The sequence below is a fragment of the Dipteris shenzhenensis genome, chromosome 20 (assembly GCF_047967505.1).
Source record: "Dipteris shenzhenensis isolate YYH24624 ecotype China chromosome 20, Dip_SZ_1.0, whole genome shotgun sequence".
In the NCBI taxonomy this organism is placed as follows: domain Eukaryota; kingdom Viridiplantae; phylum Streptophyta; class Polypodiopsida; order Gleicheniales; family Dipteridaceae; genus Dipteris; species Dipteris shenzhenensis.
The window spans coordinates 29,493,380-29,510,470 of NC_141615.1; the positions used below are offsets into that span (position 1 = coordinate 29,493,380).

A 17,091-nucleotide genomic window follows, 5' to 3' on the forward strand; every position below is an offset into this window, starting at 1 on the left:
GAACATGCATAAATATCTCTTAATGTAAACAAGATCAACTATTTATTGTTCAATTTACTTTTTTGTTCATGAGATTGATCAAATTGTGATAGCGTGCTCTATCCTTGCAATCTCATGTCCTTTCTCCCATCTTCCCTTCACTTCTTTCAACCTCCCTCTTCCTCTCTAGGTGCAAGCATGTTAACCTGCAGGGAAAATTTAGTTCAAGACATTGCTAACCAAAATTGCTTGTAAACTATGTTTTAAGATGTCCCATATTCTCTTTTTTCAAATTCAAATGTCATTCCCTCCCTCACCGGAGTTTAAACATAGTGCCTTTAAAATATTAGCATTGAGTTATGCCATAACATGGACAGAGAAAATACAATGTACAGATCTTGCATATTCTTTCTCATATGCTAGCAAAAACCATAAAAAGTAACACATCAAAATGCTTGCCCCCTCTCTTTCTTAGATCTACTCTTCCCCCTTAACTCCAAATCTCATTTTACTTTCACAATCTCATTCTACTTTCACAATGCTTCTCTTCCACTCTTGATCTATTTTTCCCAAATCTCATTCTACTTTCACAATCCTTGTCTCCCACTCTTGATCTACCCTAACATTCCTAGATTAGACTTCAAACCCTTACCCTTTGATCCATGAATCAGACAAGCTCTTCACTTCTCAACCCTAGTCCCTTTTTGAGACTTGCAACATCTTCCCAAATCTACAACTCTATCTTATTCTTTAAAACTCCCAACGGAGTTGAAAACCTCCATCAACCATCTTGAACGACCATTCTTCTTCACTACGCGAAATGTGAGAACTACATTCTATTCTTAAGCCTACAGCAAAAATGTGAGAACTGCATTCTGTGCTAAATTCTACATCTCTACACGAAATGTGAGAATGGCATTCTACGCTTAAGCCTCCATCCACCATCTTGAACGACCATTCTTCTTCACTACGAGAAAGTTCTCTTATTCAAAAACAAGCATTTCTACTACAATTTTTACGATTGTTGGGAACAACATTGCAACAGCAAACATATGTATGTACTTGGGGATAGTCCTCTAGAATACGATCCAATATGGTTTCCATTGTGAGATTTTGCATTGGTCAGGTTCATGGACTGTAGTTAAAAAAGTAGTTGGTTTTTGTTTCCTCGACCCACTTATAACAACTAAGGTAAGAATTTGTCGATTTTATGTACAGTGGATCGTCAAAATATTTGAAGTGTCAATTGGATGATATATATATATATATATATCTAAAAATCAGCAACACAATGGACTAGTTGGAATCAATCCATTATCCCACAAGAACTTGGCGTGAAACATGATCCACTCGTATACATGTTCATATTCTAAAGCAGAACGAATCCCAAAGATGGTTAGGAGAAACTCAAGATAGGAAAAATATCATTTTAAACATATTCTCACATGCTCTCACAGGAGAACCACTTGACAATGGAAGATGTTCTAACAATACTTTACACTGCAATTTACAATAATCATAGAGCAATGTTGGAGTCATCCACAAATTCAAAGAATCATGAAACATCAACTAAAGGGATTCAAAAAATCGGGATACTATGATTCATTATTTGAAAAAGCTAAAAAAGTACTATCATAAAGACATCTATCACTAACAGAGTACCAGATTATCAAAATTTTGTCAAAGGATTGCATGGTGAGATTCAAGAGAAAATGCATCGTTACAATTGCAAAAATATAACAAAGATATACAATGTTACAACGCTGATTGAAGAATCAATTGAGAATAAATTAGGAGTGATTGAAGCAGAAACAAGAAGGCAAGTTTCCAAAACCAACGATGGTTCAAGTGAATCCATTTCAAATTCTTCCAAGACGTATATGTCAAAGACATTTAAATCATTAGATGTACCAAATAGTAATGCAGATAGTCTATCAATGTGCTCAATGGAATGTTGGCAACTAAGAAAAAAGAGAAAAAGAAGAATGGAGCTAGAAAAGTCTCGTGAATGTATAGTTAGCTAACACCCCAAACCAAACCTAACAAAATTAGCTTGCACAAAGGGGGATGCACTCAAAAGGATAGCACCAAAATGATGCAAGGAACACGCATCTATGCAATAGGGGTAAATCAAGATGTGGTATTCAAGAACATCTCTTCCACCAAGGCTCTTCGAGTATGACACTTCTGCGTAAGAGTTTAGACCAACATAAGCTTTGACCCCCATTGTTATTACATCCACCAGTAAGGAAACCAGTAAACCAGCCGGGATGGTAAACTCTTTTACCTACTTTAAGAGGTAAACATTTTCACAACTTGCATGTTCCAAGTTTTGTGGCACATTTGCCACCAAAATCAAGACTCTGTTGTCAGCAATAAACCATCTGAGGACAGAAGGCTCTTTTTACCTGATTGTGCAGGGGTCATGCTTCTTGGAGAAAGGCCCCTCTGTGTATGATGGAGCCATGAACTGAGGTAGTAGGACCTTGAAAGTCCCCTTGTAAAGATAAGATTAAACAGGCCTATCTCTATTCCTGAATCAAGGATACAGACATATGAGTCTTGCCTGCCTGCAGAAAACCTTCAGTATACCGCACACAATAACAGCACATAGCTAGCATGCAAAGCTTTGCCAAAGAAAGTCGCAATCACAGTAAACGCAAGTGATGCTTGCTTGTCTGGGAAATGCCACTGCAAAACACGAAGCAGAGAATCAACCATAACGTCAACCATTAGTTCCCACTTTCCGCTTCAGTGAGCGAACCATCAATGAAAGATCATGTTTTGTTTTATTATTTGATTTTTCAGCATTTGCTATGCTGGAATCTGCTGCGTTGCCATGATCAGCTAGTGGATGCTGCTTCTGCTGCCTTTGTAACAGAGATCGTAACTGTGCTGCTGACCTGTGCAACATGACAAATTCAGTCACAAACAAAGCTAAGGGAGTTAGGTAATATGTATTTCATTTCAATGTTTAGGCATTACGATAACTCAGACAGTGTACCAAATTTCAAAAAAAATGTCCAGAAAAAACGGTGTACTAATCTCACCTTTTGAACTCAGGTTCAGTGGGATCTATTGCAAAGCGATGAGACGTGAAGAGAGATGCAAACCGGGGATCGTCATAGTTCACAGTGGGAAGCTTTTCCGAAAGCATGTCCACCTCCTTCCTTTTACCCTTGAGCCGCCTTTTCTTCAGGTTGTAGCCCTTCATACCTTTTTCCATAGGGTTTTCATCTGCAAGAAGCAACTCAAGCTCTGCTCTATTCCTTTCTTCTTCAATTTTCTTTTTATCTAGTTCCAACCTCATTTGTGCTCGCTCTCCTTTCTTTGATCTTGGTGTTGGTTTTGCAGGCTTATCGCTGCCTCTTTTAGGACCAGTCACTTCTGTTTCCAAATTTGCATCCGAAGGAGTTTCCTCTCCTGACTTGAAAAAAGGATCATCAAAAACTTCAATATCATGAGTAAAAAATGGATCAGCAGACAGCTCCTCCTCAGCATTTTCATGTCCATCATCATCTTCAGCATGTCCACTTTTCTTCTGTTCTTTTCTTTTCTCTTTCCTTTTCCTCAAGTATGCCTCCCAAACTGTCTCCGGATCATGCGGCTTGCTTTTATCCATAAGGCGTTTGCTTAGTTCCTCTAGTCCACTATGGAATGTGATCTCCATGTCTTTGTCCACATTTCTAGGAGCCTTGCTTTCTATAAGATCATCAGATTCAAGTAGAAGGGCACGGTATTTATCTCTCATTTTCTTTTGTCCCTTGTCACTGCCTCTCTCCTCTTCATTCAGCTCTTCAAATCTCCCTTTGACTCCTACCAAATCAGACTGACCATTATCATAACTCTCTTTCCCGTCATAATCTTCATCTTCCTCAACATCAGAGGCATCAGACGCTAAATAAGCTCTAAAGTCCATCTCATTCAGCTGCAATATCAATGACCGTGTTGAGACAGCAGAAAAAAAGCACAGAGGTCAACCAACGGAGTGTTCCCATAACATACCAATATGTGTAGGTTGAAGTAACCAAGAACAAATTGCAGATCGCACACTGAATGTAGTACAAATCTCAAGATGGTAATTACCTGCTCAGCATTGAACTTTTGGTGCAAGGTTCTCACTCGAGCAGGTTCGTCATCATCCCATGTAAGCTTCACATTACTGTGCTGCAAGGCTCGTGTCTCAAATAGAGGAGCTTGGTAGTTGGAGGGCACCTACCACATTGACCTGCTGTTCAGTACTTCTAGAAAAGGCAAAAAGACACAATCACAGAACCAGTTTATACTCAACATGTAAAACTGCATTCTCAAGTCAAACAATATGAAGTGATATGAAGTACAAAAACAAATCTAAAAGCTAGCTCACAAAAAAAGGAATCAGGTAGCTTTACCAGGCCCCACAAGATAAAAGATCAGAGCACAAGCAAATACATCAAAGCTCAACATAAGAAAAGAGCAGGAGGAGTAAACAAGGAAAATAGTAGTAAGCAAAGCTACGCTTATGTCCTCATAAGTACCAAGGCTTAAGCTGCCATCTAGGTTTCGAAAGATTCCGGAATCTCTTGGGTAAACCTAATGCTTACTCAACTTTGAAATCCCAACCCAAACACCAAAAACTTCAATAGCCAAAAAGGAAGAAACAAAGCAGAATATCATAAAAAAATGTGTGTGTGAGGCTGTGTGTGTGTGTGTGTGTGTGTGTGTGAGAGAGAGAGAGAGTTGCTTTTCCAAAATATCTCCATAGCCAATGGCTTCACCAAAAAAAAAAAGTGTGTGAGAGAGGATTCAATAAGTTAAATATCCACCACAACCCCCCCCCCCCGAAACCAAGCAGAATATCGTAGACAAATACGTACGTGTGTGTGTATGTGTGTGTGTGTGTGTGTGTGTGTGGAAAGCAGAGAGAGTGTGTGAGTGTGAGAGAGAATGGTGAGCGACGGTGAGTGCAGGCGATACCCTCCAAGGATATCTTCCCCTCCGTCCGTACGTCCGTACGATCGCCGTACGGACTCTCCCGGTGTGAAGGACCGTACAACTCGTCGTTCTTCCGTACGTCTCTAATTTTGCCGTCAGCCCTTCGGTACGATGTGACATCGTCAGTGTACTCAGCCTTTCCATACCACCCCGCCTCTTTCCGTACAATTTCGTACTTCTTTGTCAGCACTCCTTGTCCGTACAGAATACCGTTGTACATTCCTCCGTACAGAATCCCGTACAGCTTTCCCGCTGCTCCGTACAGTTCACATCGTGTACGACCATCCGTACAGTTTTTCCGTACAGCACCTCTTCATCCGTACAGTTTCTTCCTGCTGTTCCGTACAGCCTATCCCGCGCAGGCCTTCCGTACAGCTTCTCCGTACAGCCTCTGCCATACTGTTTTTGCACCTTCCCCCGGTGCCTTTCCGTACAGTTACTCTGTCTGCTTTGTCTTTCACTCTATTTCTTCCTTGCTTTGCCATATCTCAATCATGGCTTCAGGTTCCAATGTCTATACATATGCTAGAAAAGAAAGATCTGCAAATGCCAAGCGTCGTCCTTCTCAGCCTGCATCTCAGGATGATGAGCTTACTATGGAAGCTCAATATGTGTTTGATACACTCAAGGATGACTTTCAGCAGTCACAACAGGAATGGGGCAAACCAGTTCCGGAGGTCACATACAAATTGAAATTGCCCTCCCTTGTGAATCCCCTCAAGAAGATATCTCAAACCGCGGTAATTATTTTCTTTCCAAGAAGAATCCCAACCGCCAGTGATGTTGCGCAATGGATCAAGTCTATCCTTGGAGGATGTTTTGTAGAGGGTGTATATTTTGCCTCCAGAGGCTTTTATGAGGTGCATTTATCAGATGCTTTGTGCAAGCAGAGGCTCCTTGAGCTTTCTCCCCTCTTTTATGGGAAGCAGATGGTACATGCCATGCCTTGGTCCCCAAACAAGGACTACCAAAGTCTTATACGTCATCATTGTCCTGTATGGGTTGAGGTTGTTAACTTCCCGGACTATATGCATGAAGAATTGCCTGGCCTGGCCGCTTCATTGGGACAGGTCATTTGCCCTCCACGCCCCATGGGAAATCGTAACAGATTTTGCATCCTCTGGGACACTGACATACCTACCCCTCCTATTGCAGTGGAAGTTGAGGGTGTGCAATTGGGGGAAAATTTTTTTGACTTGAAATGGGGTGTATTTGCAGGCGCTTGCTTTGCCTGCCACAAGTTTGGGCATCTAGCCTCTGAATGCCCAATGGTTCTGCATCAACCCCCTCCTAATGCCTTGCCACCTCTGACAAGGGAAAAGAATGAGAATTTGCAAGCCAAGGCCGCAAATCGAAATGGAGCAAAGAATGCTAAACCAGTTAATCAGGTGCAATCACTTGTTGGAAAAGGGAAAGAAAAAGAAAAAGAGAAGATGAAGGAATCTGTGGGGACAGATCGGGATGGGTTTCAACAACCTAAGAAGGTGGTTGTATTGAAGCAACGCCCCTTTCAATCTCGGCAATGGGATGCTTCCTCTCCTTTACCAAGACAAGCTTCTACTTCAGCTCCTGTCCTTCAAAATTGGGTGGGGGTTTTGAAGAAGGGTATCCCCATATGTGATTCTGAAGAAGGGGAGAATGCCATATCTTTTATGGATCATGAAAGCCTGCAACCCATGCAGGCAGAGGCTTTGTCTCTCAAATATCTTGTTTCATATTTACATTTTCCTGTATATATCTCTTTTATGTATCAAACACTTAAGTGCTTTACATACAATGTACAGAGCCTCTGCAATGTCTCAAAGTGGAGGCTTTTCTGGAATTATGTACATAAAATGCAGCCAGATATTGTTTGTTTGCAAGAGCATAATCAACACTCTAAGGCTGGTCATCATGATCACTTTGGCGGCTATGATATTTATTATGCTGGTACCACTACCTATTCAGGTGTATGCATAATGGTCAGACATGAGCTGGAGCCTCAGTTAGCATTCAATGACAGCAGTGGCCGATGGATAGTCATACAATGTAATGTCAATGGTGACATTCTTGAGCTTGCATCAGTTTATGCCTCCCAAACCTCTGCCATGAGGGCTTCTCTATGGGAATCTTTAAGCAAATATCCATGGAGATCAAATGCCTTTATCTGTGGAGATTTTAACAATTCTCCTCTGCTGAGAGATAACACCACTTCAAGATCTCATATGCTTTCATCGGAAAGACAGAAATGGGATAGCATGCTTCTCTCTGTGCAGGCTGAAGATTTATGGCTGCTTCTACAAGGGTCAGTGCCCGGATATACTTTCCATCATAATGCATTTACCACATACTGGGCAAGGCTTGACAGATGGTATCTGTTCTATCCACAACAATATGCAGATTTTAGCCTTCATCTCCTCATAGATTTCTCATTGGGATTGTCAGATCATGCCCCATTATGGTTAAATCTGCAATTTGGTATGCCACTGGATGATTTGCCGACTCTCTCCAGCAGATTACTGCATGTTAATCAGGCTTATCTTCGACATCAATATTTCCAGCAAATGATCAGATTTGCAATTCATCCCTTGCTTTTGCATGCTCAGGAGGACACGAATTATGCTTGGGACAGCCTTGTATGGCTTGAAGCAAGCACCCAGAGCATGGTCTGACAAGATAGGACAGTATCTTGTCACTATACATGGAGGAATGAGGTCAAATGGGCAAAAAGGACAGCACAACAGTTGACTGAATTTTCACATTTAACGCCCCTTTCTGAATCAAAAAATGATTCCCTTTCACAAGCCCGGATCAAACTGACTGATAATGATCAGTGGAAATTGCACAAATGGTAGATTAGAGCAAGAATGAAGCCCCTCATGGATAAGGGCTGCTCATCAAAAGCCTTTTTCCATGGCCCGCACGCCACTCCAAAGAAAAACTCGTGTCTAAGGGTCAGGAAACTAGATGGATCTTGGATGCACTCTTTCTCTGATCTCCAAGATGAATGCCAAAATTACTTCCAGACACTGTTCTCTACCCCTGGCTCCCTATCAAATCAAATGACTGATGCGAGGACTGAATTTCTTCAATATGTTTTTGGGATAGTGAAAATGGATGATGCTCTATTATTTGAGAGACCTTTTACTGACACGGAACTTGATAATGCATTGTCCCATCTCGGCAAATACAAGTCCCCTGGCTAGGATGGTCTTACGGTGGAATTTCATATTTCTTTCTGGGATGATTTGAAAGATGTTCTCTTACAAATGATCAATGTTGCCTAGCAAGAAAATCAATTGCCGCACCTCTGGAAGCATGGCATAATCAAACTTGTGCCAAAAAAAAATCTTTGTGATCATATGTCAGATTGGAGGCCTATTACTCTGATGCCTGTAGTTTACAAACTCATTGCCAAAATGATTGTGTATAGGCTTCATGGGACTCTGAATGTGGGCCTTCATCCTCATCAGTATGGGTTTGTGCTGCGAAGACAAATCCATGATAATATCTCCAATGCATTGACTGCAATTGAATATGCTAAGTATTCGAATCAAGATGTGCTCATATTGCAGGTAGATATCACTAAGGCATTTGATACTGTACAATGGGATTTTATCTCCCAAACCATGACAAAGTTGGGCTTTGGTCCCAAGATAGCAAATGCAATTTATTGGCTTTATTCTGGCTCTACTTCCCAGTGCATTCTCGGAAGCCATCTATCTCGGTCATGGACATTGGGTAGGTCAGTCAGACAGGGCTGCCCCCTTAGTGCTCTTTTCTATGCCATTGCGACTCATCCCCTCCTGATGTATCTTGATCATCTTACAAGCACAGGACAGATGACTGGTCTTAAAATCCCTGGGGCTGCATCTTTTTTGGCACAGGCATATGCTGATGATTCCTTTTTTATGCCACAGAACTCTCCTCAGGAAGTCCACATGCTTATGGCCACCACTTCATGTCAGGCTCAGAATAGTCCAGTCTATTGTAATGTCTTATGTTCAGTTCTTCTTGCCTTTACTACATTGGTCCTCTAGAGATATCTCAGCTTTTATGTCTCAAGCTATGGAGCTGTTATGGAAGACAAAAACTGCTGTGAAAGCATTGAGGCTGCTGAAAATGGAAATGGTGTGCTCCCCTAGGATGCATGGAGGACTTAATGTTCTAAATATCAGATATCATGTACTTGCAAGGAAGGCGACTATGCTCCATACTTTTTTCCGTCAAAAACAACCATGGACTTGTATGATAGCATCCATGTGTGTCAATATGAGGACAAATGCTTATGGCCATTGGACTACTGATCATTGGGAGGTTGTCATTGGGAGATTTGTAGGGAAGATTCCTAGATGCCCTTTCTCTACTGCTCTGATACTGGACTGGAAACAAGTGCTTTCTAAAGTCAAATGGGCTCCTGATAATCATTCGGGGACAAACTCAATGAGGAAAGAAAGTATTCATTGGAGTGCCATCTTTGCCACTCCACTTGCTTTACAGGAACCGGTTAGGGCATACAATCTCATGAAATTGGGAATCAGATACATCAATGACATGGTAGATGATCATGGTCATGTCTTATCTTTTCCTCAAGCCACTGCCACTTATGCATTGGGAATGCATCACAGATTGATATGGAAGAAAATTGCTGATCTCTTGCACCCTTTTCTACCTATTCCCCCTGTGGCTGACACAGACAGGCTTATGAAATGGCAATTGTACCCCTCTGCTACATGCTATCGTCCTATTCCTCTGCCTGTTTTGACCTCCATCAAAGTCTACAAGCTTCTTCAGACTGCCCCTTGGATTCATCAATATGCTAATACTCTGTGGCATATCAAGCGGCCCCTTTCATGGTGGCGGAAAAATCTCCGACTAATATGGAGGTGTAAAATGCCTTTAAAACAAAGACTTTTTCTTTGGAGATGCATGACCGGCACACTGTCAGTGGGAATAACACTTGCCAAACGTCACATTGCTTCACCCACTTGCTTACGGTGTCACGCTCCTTCAGAGACTGTCCCTCATTTGCTTTGGCATTGCCAGTCTACTCGGAACCTCCTGAGGAAAATTTCGGATCATCTTCGCCTCCGTTTCCCGAGTCACATATTTGGGAAACACTTTTGGTTATTTGGCAGATTTAGGATGCCTTTCTCTCAATACTCACTCTTTTTCTCATGGATGAGATATTGGGCTCTTTGGACAATCTGGGAAGAGCATAATATGGCATACTTGGGCCGTCAGTTTCAAAAGTCAAATGAATCTTTTAGAGCCTCATTGCGGCAATCTTTATATGATGCCTGCCATGAGGGTGATATACATGCATCTTGCATTGAGCTTTTCTTTTTATGTTTCTGATCTGTGGAATACTCTCCATCTTGGAGACTTTCCCTCTTGTAAAGTTATGACAATATAAATACACTGCACTGGATTTTAACAAAAAAAAAGTGTGTGTGTGTGTTTGAGTGAGAGAGAGAGAGGATTCAATAAGTTAAATATCCGCCCGCCCCTCCCCCCCTCCCCCGAAAAAAGCAATAACAACAAAACAAAACAAAGATAAGCCAACGTATGTACATATAAGAAAACAAACGAAACACCAACGCAAACACAAGGAAACCATTAATTGTCATTATTTTTTAATTCATTACTTGTTTGTTATTTAATTTAAACATTATACACACACACATAATGAGAGAGAGAGAGAGAGAGAGAGAGAGAGAGAGAGAGAGTGTGTGTGTGTGTGTGTGTGTGTGTGTGTGTTTGTAGATTACCTCCAAAGATAGAACAAACCTAAGAACTGAAAACAAATGGGTTTAAAGCTCCCCCCTTTATGTAATTGGTTTATTTTTTCCCCTTGTGTTAGCATTAAATGTTAAAGTAGTTGTTTTACTGTATCTTTTTTACTTTTTCTCCCCCTCTTACTTTTTTTGGTAGGTTGTGTTGTGGTGGAAATTTAAAATACTCTATGTGTGTGTGTGTGTGTGTGTGTGTGTGTGTGTGGCTCGCTTTCTCTCATTCGCATTTCTTATTCTTATTTGTTGATTTGTTTCTTGCTTTTTTATATTGAAGTTTGTGTTTGTTTGGTTGGGATTTTTAAAGTTTAGTAAGCATTGGGTTTACCCAAGAGATTCACGAACCTTTCGAAACCCAGATGGTAGCTTATGCTTTGGGTGCTCATGACAACATAAACAAAGCTTTGCTTACTAACCTATCTTATTGTTTATTTTTCTCATTTACTCACAATCTTTCCTAAGGGCACTTCAAACTCCCTTCTTTTCTTTGTTCTTCACTCGTGTGTGTGTGTGTGTGTGTGTGTGTGTGTGTGTGTGTGTGTGTGTGTGTGTGTTGGGGGGGGGGGGGGGTAATAGAGTGATTACTTTGCACAATCAAGAAGTGTGCTTATCTCTGATTTAATCATGTTACTTCTCAGAAAGCGCTATAATACATGAGTAGTAATGAAGGATCTTGCTTTGTCCTTCGTTGTAGTCATTACATCTTTGGAATTTTGGCTGTGGGTATGACATTTGTTTCCTATAACACAAACACAAGAAAACAATTATTATATACCTAGATGAATCCAGGAACATTCCCAAACTCATCCTCTAAAAACACAACATAGTGCAGTTTCAATCTCATGATAGTCACTCACAAGGTTGAAAACCATAAACTCCATCATGCATAGCAGGGACTAGCTACTATGACATCCCCACTGACGTCATCAGCGCCCAACAGTGGGTGTAGACCATAGTATAAAAATATGCTCTCACACATACAAATCCACACACCCACACATACTTGAGCATCCATTTATACAAAGTCTTCGTACTGAGTTTCTGTCGGCACTCCGGAGGTGAAGGGCAGACTCAGCCATGATGAAGGCTAGCACTAAAGGAGAAGGCTAATCAAAAGGTAGTCCAAAATCTCTTCATTCAAGCTACAACTGCTTGTGAAGTCTAAACATTTTCATTTTAGTCTCTCCCCAACGAGCATCTAAATCTAACTCTAGCTGATAGGGCAACGCACCATTTAAGATAGAAAGAATTATCACAATACCAGCAGGCCGCAACTTAGACGAAAACTTCACAAGGTAAAATTTGCATGTCCGCTAATACGGCAGAAGCATATACCTAGATGAATCCAAGAACATTCCCAAACTCATCCTCTAAAAACACGACATAGTGCAGTTTCAATCTCATGATAGTCACTCACAAGGTTAAAAACCATAAACTCCATCATGCATAGCAGGGACTAGCTACTATGACATCCCCACTGACGTCATCAGCACCCAACAGTGGGTGTAGACCATAGTATAAAAATATGCTCTCACACATACAAATCCACACACCCACACATACTTGAGCATCCATTTATACAAAGTCTTCATACTGAGTTCCTATCGGCACTCCGGAGGTGAAGGGCAGACTCAACCATGATGAAGGCTAGCACAAGAAAACAATTATTATCATTATCTTTTAATTAGTTTAATTTTTATTTTTGTAATTTAGATTTAAAAATAATAATTAATAAGAGACTGGGAGGAAAAATATAATAAATAAATTATTTATTTTGTGTGAGTGTGTGTACTACTCATGCTTCGAGTAATCTCTCCAAACACGATAACTTGAGTGCTAGTAATGGTAACCAGATTTTTGACATAGAGCGAGGTCCTTGTGAATAAGCAAGGCCAAGTGCTCTTATTTTAAGACAATAAGAACGATTGATTCCATTATACACAGGGAACGAACAAGATTCTCCTTTAGGTGCTTCAACTGCGGTATGGATAAAAGAAACCTCTCTCTCTCTCTCTCTCTCTCTCTCTCTCTCTCTCAATGGTAATACTCAAGGTATTTTTTCATTGGAAGATGTGCAAGATGGCCTAAAGAGAATGGCAAATGGGAAGGCAGCAGACACTGTACACCTCACAACAGAACTCATTAAGTGGTCCAATGAACACACGCAAAGGCACATAGTAATGGCACTAAACCAAGCATTCGTGTATGGTTTCCCAACCGATTGGCAAGAGAACTGGATCAAGCCCTCAGTGGTAATACTCAAGGTATTTTCTCATTGGAAGATGTGCAAGATGGCCTAAAGAGAATGGCAAATGGGAAGGCAGCAGACACTATACACCTCACAGCAGAACTCATTAAGTGGTCCAATGAACACACGCAAAGGCACATAGTAATGGCACTAAACTAAGCATTCGTGTATGGTTTCCCAACCGATTGGCAAGAGAACTGGATCAAGCCAATTTACAAGGGAGGTGACCGCAATCAAGTGTCAAACTACAGAACCATTATGATATGCTCTACTCTAGCTAAGCTATATAGTACAATAGTAGAGGCAAAGCTGAGTGCTTGGGCAGAGAAAGAAAGGAAGAGGGCAATGGGACAAGCGGGTTTCAGGCCCAAACACTCCACTGTGGATCATCTAGTTACTCTCCGAGTGTTGATGGAGGACAGCTGCCTTAAGGGGAAGGCACTCTTTTGTTGCTTCATTGATTTTAAGAAGGCATTCGATACGGTGCCTAGGGATGTGCTATGGGAGAGAATGGAATGCATAGAAGTGCCTCAGGAAATAAGGTTTGCTGTCTTTAGACTTTATGAGAAAGTAAAATGTCAATTAAAATGTAAGGATGGGATGTCACAAGAATTTTACAGCAATATGGGAATCAAACAAGGATGCCCACTCTCACCCACCCTGTTTGGTTTATGCATTGATAGACTTGAGGAAGTGATGCACACAGAAGCAGGTAAAAGAGGGTTGTCCAGCCTCTACCTAGCAGATTTTGAGATTCACTTGCTTCTTTATGCGGATGATATGGTTGTTTTCACTAATAGTGAGGGTAAGATGCAACAAATGATGGATATCCTCAGCATGTTCTGTTCGGAAAGTGGGCTGGCTGTGAATGTTTCCAAAACTAAACTCATGATAGTCAAGACTATACAGCCAAGTAATCCCCCTTCAATCTCATATATGGGTCAACTTGTTGAATCTTGATACAGTGCACTCATTCAAATACTTAGGCATTGAAATTCCAGCCAATAACAAATGGAGCAGTTGTGTGCAACGGAGAATTGATGCAGGATGGGAAAAGTACTATCAATTTGAAAATGACTGCAGCAATACCAACACAAGAAGGTGGCAAGTACGAAACATGATTTTTGGGGCATATGTGGTACAAACAGTGCTCTATGGGGTAGAGGTGTGGGGGGGGAGTATACCATCATCAAAATGGAATGATGTAGAAAAAATGCAGAAATCTTTCATTAGAAGACACCTTGGCATCAAGGCTACCACACCCTACTCTCTCCTACTCCTAGAGACAGGATGCATACCCATAGAGTTGCATGCCTCGAAGAGAGTACTCAGATACATCACAAAGGTCAAGCGCATGAGTAATGAAAGGCTGCCAAAGAGGGCATGGGTAGAAAGTCAAAAGTCCCAAAAGACAAATAAGGGTAAGATTTTGGCATCTGGATGGGCACTAGATTTAAAAAAATGGTTCCAAAAATGGGAGGTAGAGAGGTACTTGGACTACTCTCCAGAGGAGGTAGATGAGGATGCCTTTCATCATGACCTGCTGAATGCACTACACAGGAAATGGCAAACAGCTGAAAACAGAGATAAGTTTGAGTACTACCGTACATTTATCAACCCCGAATATTGGGCTACTTATACAGGAAGAGAAACAGCCACGCAGAAGTACATTTGCACACCTATGGCAATACATAAGCGAAGAGCTTTGGCCTCACTTCGCACCCAATCACACCAGCTGCAGATTGAAATAGGAGGATGGAAAGATATGCCAAAAGAGAGCAGAATATGCCAACTATGTGACCAAGGAATGGCAGAAACTGAAGAACACATGGTAATGATATGCCCTTACTATACTCACATCCGGAAAGCATTTAGCTCTCTTCTCGAGGGACATAACAGACTGGCTGATATGCTACATAGCGGGTCACCCCCAGCTTTAGGAACGTTTGTCTATAAGCTTTTCAAGCACAGGAACTCACCTAAGACATAAAGGTAGTTTCTCTTAATACCCTCCCCTCCAAGGGAGGAGTCTTTGTGTACGAGGATTTTGTATTGCTCAGGTTCCATAGGCCGATTTTTGGTCTTCAGAGGACGATAATATATTCTTCTTCTTCTTCTTCTTCTCTCTCAGAAGGCTATGGGGTAAGCAGAGATCTAAAAAATCTGCTAGAACAGCCAGCCAAAATGCTAGGAAGCTTCTTAAAAGAGATTTTGGAACATCGCAACAAGGTATTGGTTCTAGTTCATAAGGACTCACTACCTCCTAAAGAAGAAGAGCAACCAGCTGGTCAAATGAGAAATGGTTGGCATTGCCACCTGCAACCAACCGCAATGTAGTAGCAAAGCCTTGATAAGAATCAAGCAACCCATCAAGGGTATTAGAAACAAGCTGAGAATCAGGCATAATCTCATCAATGTTGGCCAATTGCTCTTTCAAATCCTTCACATTAGTGAGATAGGCATCCATGTTACCACCCTCTTCAAGCTTCAAGTCTTGCGGGGATAGGCAACCCTCGCCTCATTCCGCACCTGATACAAAGATGCAAGATGATCCCACGCTTGCTTAGTTGTCTTGCAAGACCGGATGTGAGGGATAATAACCCGTTTCACTAAAAGAGCAATCAAGGCATGTGCTTTGCCATCACAACCATCCCACTGAATCTACTCCTATATAGGAGGCAAAGTAGCCATAATAATAGTGCAGGTGCTCTAGAAGTAGCATTAGAACCATCACCTGAAGACCCATCACCCGAAGTAGCACCAGAGGCGGTAGACGTAGCACCAACACCAGAAGTTGCAGTACGTGTAGGCCTAGCCTCAGAACCTGAAACAATATGATATAAATTCTTGACAACCAAAACATGTCCCATCATGTATGACCACGTGGAATAATTGGTGCCATCGAGCTTGTCATCAGCCCCAAGCATCCTAAACAAATCATCCTTATTGCCAACCATTGTGCCAAAAATGCAAGGCAAAAGCATCAATATGACAACGTAAATGAGAGGAAGGAAACCTCTCAAAATCAAATGGCAAAATTATGCTCGAGCTTCAAAGCTTATTCCTACAAATGACTCTATTGTCCCAAAGTGCACCTGTTGCAAGAAAAATCCCCAAAAGGCAACACGAGGCCTTCCAAGGTAACACGAGGCCTTTCCAAAATGCAAATAAAGCAGAAATTGGAAAGAACCAATGCAACAACGGCTTATCCAATGATATAGCCTGAAAGGACAACAATGAAAAAGCTCTAAATGCAAGCAGAGAGATTCACCCTTGAAAGAGAGGTGAAAAATGAGAGCAAATGGCAATGTGAAATGCCAATAGAGGGCTGAAAATGAGAATTACAGCAAGAGAAAGTGCTCCTACGAGAAGGAGAGCACTTAGAAATGAGAGGAGAGAAATCCAATGGAGGGGTACTCGCAGCCCGAGGCTAAGGGAAGCCAAAAGAGGACGAATGGGCTCAAGGAGTGGACTCCGGATCACTTCAACAAGCTCCAAGTATCTCCAAATGCCACGCACGAACCTCGAAATGAGAAAATGTGCTAAGAAAAGGCTCCAAATGGCTGACACGCATCCCTAGGCAAACCTGTAAGCATTAAATGTCGATGCAGCAGGTTCATACAGCTCCCTGACAATTGTGTACAGTTGTGTGGAATCCAGCATTTAATGCAGTGAAAATAGTTCCATACAGCCTTCGAGGGGCATTCAATGTAGGCGCACAGGTCCGTACAGCACCATACAGCTATACGGAATCCGTACAGAAGCCGCTGTCCACACGTGTGTATCCGTACAGGAGGAAAACAGCTCGATGAAACTGAAAAGCGCCTCGAAATGCAGCTCCCTTTACGGTGGATGCTCCAAAATACGTTCTTTTACTGTCAAAATGGGGGTTTTCGCGACGATAGAAGTGCTTGGAGAGGCCTCAAACACACACGGGTGTGCAGAAACCAGCAAGAACAGCAGGAATGAGGGCTCAAGAGGCTGCCAAACAGCTTGTGAAAGCTGTCAATGGCTGAGGGAATGGATTCCCGACCTGCTCTAATACCACTCTTGGCTAGGGCAAGCAATGGAAGCTCAAAAATGGAGGTGAAAAGGAGAAAAACGAGATGCTGTAACAGA

At 41.7% G+C, this 17,091-nt stretch overlaps 1 protein-coding gene across 1 annotated transcript in view; it reads right to left on the minus strand.

The window, feature by feature from the left end:
- Positions 1-1,931: 1,931 nt before the first annotated feature.
- Positions 1,932-17,091, minus strand: part of LOC147889507 (pre-rRNA-processing ESF1-like protein) — a 66,493-nt gene continuing 51,333 nt past the window's right edge. Inside the window, exons 5-7 of the mRNA XM_087391508.1 lie at positions 4,066-4,194; positions 3,030-3,907; positions 1,932-2,882 (exon numbers count right to left, since the gene is read on the minus strand). Coding sequence (XP_087247634.1) covers positions 2,705-2,882; positions 3,030-3,907; positions 4,066-4,194 — 1,185 coding nt within the window. The 3' untranslated portion in view covers positions 1,932-2,704. The remainder of the gene's footprint in view (positions 2,883-3,029; positions 3,908-4,065; positions 4,195-17,091) is intronic.